Source organism: Neoarius graeffei, chromosome 3 (genome assembly GCF_027579695.1).
Source record: "Neoarius graeffei isolate fNeoGra1 chromosome 3, fNeoGra1.pri, whole genome shotgun sequence".
Lineage (NCBI taxonomy): Eukaryota > Metazoa > Chordata > Actinopteri > Siluriformes > Ariidae > Neoarius > Neoarius graeffei.
This window is the reverse complement of record NC_083571.1, coordinates 72074789-72081271: the sequence shown is the minus strand read 5'-3', so window position 1 is coordinate 72081271 and position 6483 is coordinate 72074789. Positions and strand designations below refer to the sequence as shown.

Genomic DNA, 6483 nt, shown 5'->3' with positions numbered 1-6483 from the left:
CCAGCTTGCCTGCAACCCTGTAGAACAGGATAAAGCGGCTAGAGATAATGAGATGAGAATGAGATTTTCTTTAAAAACTACAAAGTTAAAATGTTTTTCTTAACTAAAGCACTTTTGAACTCTTTGGCACAAACATAAATTACATTGTAAATACAATAAATATATTAAAGTATAATGCATACATCTAATAAAATCAAGCTTAATAAATGAAAAAAAAAAGTAGTCAGGTCTCTATGTTTAAATATTTCCAGTTCCAAAAATACAATTCTTTACCAAATCCAATTACAATCTTTGGAATTTATTACAGCTCAAATATCCAATATGTTTAATCAAATATCTGATCCACCATTTAAAAAAATTTATTTATTTATGTATTTTTACTGATACTGATATTGATATTGGTACTGATACTCACATTGATACTGATATTGATCAGACAGACATGGCATCAGATTTTTTCACACATTCTCTCCATCCCTGTCTCTGTGGGATCAGGGTCAGACTCAAGCAGTGTCTTCTCTTATCCACAAAGGGCAAACTTAGTGTTGCTGTAGGTTTTCATTCCAACGACTCAGAAGGCACATCTTTTTAATCGTCGCTTTCAGATGTGACTCCTGCTTGGCTGGAACAAAATCTAGCAGCAACACAGCTGTACAGAGGGGAAACAGATACAAAAAAAAATGATGGAACTTTTTTCAGTGAGTAAAAAAATTAACTTTTGTTAAATTCCTGTGGAATAAAAGAATAAAACACTTGGGGACATGCTCATTATCTCTATCTGCTTATCCTGTCCTACAGGGTCGCAGGCAAGCTGGAGCCTATCCCAGCTGACTACGGGCGAAAGGCGGGGTACACCCTGGATAAGTCGCCAGGTCATCACAGGGCCGACACAAAGACAACCATTCACACTCACATTCACACCTACGGTCAATTTAGAGTCACCAGTTAACCTAACCTGCATGTCTTTGGACTGTGGGGGAAACCGGAGCACCCGGAGGAAACCCACGCGGACACGGGGAGAACATGCAAACTCTGCACAGAAAGGCCCTCGCCGGCCACGGGGCTCGAACCCGGACCTTCTTGCTGTGAGGCGACAGCGCTAACCACTACACCACCGTGCCGCCTGAGGACATGCTATTATAGAAAAATTATCATCTTAGATGGACAGGCTTCATGAACAGAAACATGTTTCATGAATTAGAAAACTATTTCTTCTGCACATTTTTCACATGAGAAAGAAAAAAACAGAAGGGTATCATATGATATAACCACAGGAAACTGAGAGTTAGAAAGTGAGAGTGTCCGTTCAATGTGAACATTAATCAGAAACATGGAGGTGACAGAGAATGACAGCAATTCTGAGAACATCTACATTAACATGGAGGATGCTGAGAAGACTTCCAATCAGAGTGAAATCTACGACAACATCGACCCGGACACAACAACCAAGATTCCAGGTAAAAAAAAAAAAAAATTAACATTCAAATTTATATCTCTATTTAAAACACACACCACATGCTGTCCAGCCGTCATGCAAATCCCAATTTAAGAATAATCTCATTTCTTAATAAAAATGAAATTTAATTTAATCATTAAGAATTGAAGTAAATAAATTCCTGTAGGAAATTCTATCTGTCTGTCTGTCTGTCTGTCTGTCTGTTGCCATCCTCATAGTTGAGGTTTGGCAATCCAGGAAGCTATCAACTAGCTTTTCTGAATTCTCTTGGGTGATTATAGCACACCAGAGGGACCCAAATCCTCATCTGGTGGCAGGTACACATTCACACCTACGGGCAATTTAGAGTAGCCAATAGGCCATTTGTAGGAATTGGTCACCTGTCAATTTTCCCCATAGCAACAAGCTCATGGTAGGCAAGCTAACTTGACATTCCTTGACAACCATAAGAGTTTGACTGGCGATGTGAAGCAATCCATTTCTACAATAGCTGTTTTTACCTTTTCTACTGTCTTTTTTGACCCGAATTTTCGTGTGTGCTTGGAAAAAGTTTGTGGTTTTAACTTCTGTTGTACTGTAAGTTAAAACGAATCATGATGCGAATAAATCTGCTTCTTATCGGCTAAAAACACATCTACAGATATATCTGTATTTATTTTCCAGAATCTTCACACATTATGCGAATGATAAAGGTAGAAAAGGAGAAATTATAAATTGTAAACATACCTGAGAAATCCGCCATTTCGCACGTGAATTTCTTTCAGCGGCGACCAACTTGAGTCCAAAAAACTCTCTTTTATGGCCAATGATTCGCTTTAACTTATGACAGAAGTTAAAACCACAAACTTTTTCCAAGTACGCACGAAAATTCGGGTCAAAAAAGACAGTAGAAAAGGTAAAAACAGCTATTATAGAAATGGATTGCTTCACATCGCCAGTCAAACTCTTATGGTTGTCAAGGAATGTCAACTTAGCTTGCCCACTACGGGTTTGTTGCTATGGGGAAAATTGACACGTGACCAATTCCTGCAAATGGCCTATCAACCTAATCCACATGTCTTTGGACTGTGGGAGGAAGCCAGAGAACCTGGAGGAAACCCACGCAGACATTGGGAGAACATGCAAACTCCACACAGAAAGGCCCCTGTCAGCCACTGGGCTTGAACCCAGAACCTTCTTGCTAGAAAATTCTATCCTTTTTTAAATATTAAAAACATCTATAGAGGTGCATTGATAGTTCTTTACATGTGATCAATAGATGTATTCAACTGTTTATTTAAAATAAATAGTAATCGAAGAGAAATGCAATTTTTCACTGTCAAAAGAAAAAAACAAAACTGTTTAAAAATTATTTTAGAATAATCTAATACTTATTACAATTATAAAATAATATATATTTACAATATTTATTTTAAAAATCTAAAATATAGTCTTTTTTATTTTTATTAAAAATGTTGACACAAATCATGACACTTTTTTCTGAAACAAAAAAAAACATCATTCACTAAAAGGAAAAAGGTCATTCTTTCTTCAGTGCACTTTCATGTTGTTTTTAACTCTGTCAGAATCAATAAAATAGCACTGATATCTCCAAAAGCAGTAGTGAAAGTGTAATCATGTTCCTTTTGTAGGTTTTGCAGGTGCTTGTGAAAGGAGAAAGGTGAACTTCAGTAAAATGGCCGCAGTGGTTCTGGGGCTCCTGTGTGTTCTCCTGCTGGCTGTAATCACTGGGCTCTGTACAAAACACAACAAAGTGCTGCATCAGATGCAGAGCAGTTATGAGAACATCATTGTAGAGAGAGACAGGTTACAGAGCAGTAATGAGAACATCACTGTAGAGAGAGACAGGTTACAGAGCAGTTATGAGAACATCATTGTAGAGAGAGACAGGTTACAGAGCAGTAATGAGAACATCACTGTAGAGAGAGACAGGTTACAGAGCAGGTATAACACTCTGAAATCTGAGAGGGATGAAATGCAGAAGAAGCTCACTGAAATAGGTGAGTTATAACTGCTAAAGATATCAAATTAATCACAACATCATCAAGAGATTCACTGATGTTGACTGTATTCCTGCTGAAGATTCTTGTCCGTTTGGATGGATGGGGTACTTGTCCAGCTGTTACCACATCTCCAAGGAAACAACCTGGGAGGAGAGCAGACAGGACTGCAGAAGGGAAGGAGCAGATCTGGTGATCATCAACAGCAGAGAAGAACAGGTGAGAGGAATCCAGGGAAGAAGCTGAGTTCTCAATTTTATCAATATTTGCTTAAAGATAACTCAGCATCATTTTTGTTTTATCTACAGGTATTTGTTTCTGAATTTAAGAGGAACTTATGGATTGGACTGACTGATCGTTACCAGGAAGGACAGTGGCAATGGGTGGATAACACGCCTCTCAAGTCTGGGTAAGGAACAATCAAAGGTCATGGTGAATTAATTTAGACATGATGCTAAAATCTAATAAAATTAATAATCTAAAATGTAAAAATCTATCAATAGCTGAAAAGTGAAATTGATAGTGCTGAGTACCATGATTACACCAAATAATAAACATGATCATCAGGAAAGCTTTCATTCAAATTATATAAAAAAGTGACTGTGTTTAGTTTGTGTTTAGTTTCTCTTCCAAACACATTTTGGTTTGGATTGCATGCTTTATATTATATTATATTATATTATATTATATTATATTATATTATATTATATTATATTATATTATATTATATTATATTATATTATATTGGCTGGCTTTGAGTGGTCTATCAGATATATTCCATTCAGCTAGCATGATATTGAATGAGTCGAAGACGAGTAGCTGAATGGAATATATCTGACATACCACAAAAAACAGCCAATATTATTATTATTATTATACATACATACTCTCTTCATATCAGCATTCTCAAAGGTCAACACTAACTGTGACTCAATGCTGTTAGCGTGGCAGTCCAGTTACCTTCCAGCTGGTGTAGCAGGAGCATTAGCGAAGGCCAACGCTAACTTACCCATGACTCAGTGCTGTTAGCGCGGCAGTCCAGTTACCTTCCAGCCAGTGTAGTGTTAGCAAAGGCCAATGCTAGTGCAGTCAAGCCGAATATTATTATTATTTTCCCTGTGTAATTTACTTAGTTACTTTTAAAATCAACATCGACAACTTCACACAACGGTGCAACCTGACAGCCAAAATTCTGCTTATAACAAAGCAAACCTCGCAGCCATGTTTGTTTACAAATTATCACAGTCACTCGCTAGTGCGGAATTTTTACATCTTCAATGTGTCTCTTTTCCATTTTTTTGATGTCCGTTGTATGTTTTTCTCCTGTAAATATGCGTGAAGAATATATCATGAAGTTTTGGTAGCCTTTCGGGTGTTCAACGCATCTTCAGTTTCAGTTTTCAGTTTATTTATTTAGTGGCTAATCCTAGCACTGGATTAGCCTCACCTTCTCTCTTTCTTGGCAGACAAATAAATGATTCTGCGCATGTGCAGCAGAAAAGTTTTGTCATTGGATCTTCGTATGCGCTCTGATGTGTGATATTGTGTTGTCTTGACAACGTGCAATATTGTAACAATATTGCACACTCATTCTCCATTGGGGAGAGTGGCGTAATACATGTAGGGTAAGTGAAATGATAACAATATTGCATGCTATCAATAAACCCACTTGAAGGGAAAAGAATACGTTTTTATTCCAAGGAAAAAGTGGCCCATATGCATAATAATTCCCAATATTTCACTCCAATGATGTCACTCCCAGTGTTTTCCTGCTGATGAGATGTGTGTTGTCAAAATGGTGAACCAGCTCAAAATTAAAATTCTTTTGATCAACTTGCATATTTATTTATTTTCTGTGAGTGTCCATATAATATAAATAACATTACACAAGGTGGCACATATATATATATATATATATATATATATATATATATATATATATATATATATATATATAATTGACAGAAATTTTTTTAAAACGTACTTGTAATGTAAGTACAATCTATGGTAAAATCTCATCTCATCTCATCTCATCATCTCTAGCCGCTTTATCCTGTTCTACAGGGTCGCAGGCAAGCTGGAGCCTATCCCAGCTGACTACGGGCGAAAGGCGGGGTACACCCTGGACAAGTCGCCAGGTCATCACAGGGCTGACACATAGACACAGACAACCATTCACACTCACATTCACACCTACGGTCAATTTAGAGTCACCAGTTAACCTAACCTGCATGTCTTTGGACTGTGGGGGAAACCGGAGCACCCGGAGGAAACCCACGTGGACACGGGGAGAACATGCAAACTCCACACAGAAAGGCCCTCGCCGGCCACAGGGCTCGAACCCGGACCTTCTTGCTGTGAGGCGACAGCGCTAACCACTACACCACCGTGCCGCCCTCTATGGTAAAATATTTTTAAATAATCCACCTGCCAACATTTGTGATAGAATCTGGTGTTGTAGAGGATTTCCTGTAATTTCCTGAACTTCACTGTGTCTCCTTGTGTGTTTTACGTAGATACTGGAAGAACAGAGAGCCGAATAATGGGAATATGTTTGGTGAGGAGGACTGTGCTGAGGTTGTATATCCAGTTTTCCCTGTCATTCCAGCAGCATCCAACTGGAACGATATTCCATGCAGCCGTACTCTTCCTGGGCTCTGTGAAAAGAAGATTTGGTGCAGCACTCAATAACAGCTCAAATCTCTTACATTTACGAAATGCTTTTATTTTCCTTCATACTGTTGCATGTACCGGTATCTGTGCAGGACTGAAGGACTTCTTATATGTGGAATAGGGTACAAAAATGTTACTGTTTTCATTTCAGGTCTGAAAAGCTCCAATAATGTTGCACAAATTTTTTAAATGTAATGATATAATTGAAGAATACTGTAATTACATTAAAATTGTCAAATGAAAACGAACAATATTTATATCTTCTTATAAATTCAGAAACCCAGTGCTGGGTAAAAAATGGACTGACCCACCATGGGTTGTTTAAGCAATAAAACATGGTTGCGTTATGATGTT

The 6483-nt window shown here is 37.8% G+C and overlaps 1 protein-coding gene across 1 annotated transcript; it reads left to right on the top strand.

Moving 5' to 3' along the window:
- The first annotated feature begins 1330 nt into the window (after positions 1-1330).
- On the top strand, positions 1331-6147 carry LOC132882604 (C-type lectin domain family 4 member M-like). The gene is made up of 5 exons (XM_060915693.1): positions 1331-1457; positions 3088-3456; positions 3539-3675; positions 3765-3865; positions 5973-6147. The coding sequence occupies exons 1-5, from the start codon at positions 1331-1333 to the stop codon at positions 6145-6147; spliced, it is 909 nt and encodes a 302-aa protein (XP_060771676.1).
- Positions 6148-6483: the final 336 nt, after the last annotated feature.

What these genes read in the sequence shown, in the direction of transcription:
- LOC132882604 (XM_060915693.1), top strand. Translation starts at nt 1,331, where the DNA reads ATGGAGGTGACAGAGAATGACAGCAATTCTGAGAACATCTACATTAAC. An exon ending in CACAACAACCAAGATTCCAG is followed by an intron (nt 1,458 to 3,087) that starts GTAAAAAAAAAA and finishes TTCCTTTTGTAG; the next exon opens with GTTTTGCAGGTGCTTGTGAA. An exon ending in TCAACAGCAGAGAAGAACAG is followed by an intron (nt 3,676 to 3,764) that starts GTGAGAGGAATC and finishes TTTTATCTACAG; the next exon opens with GTATTTGTTTCTGAATTTAA.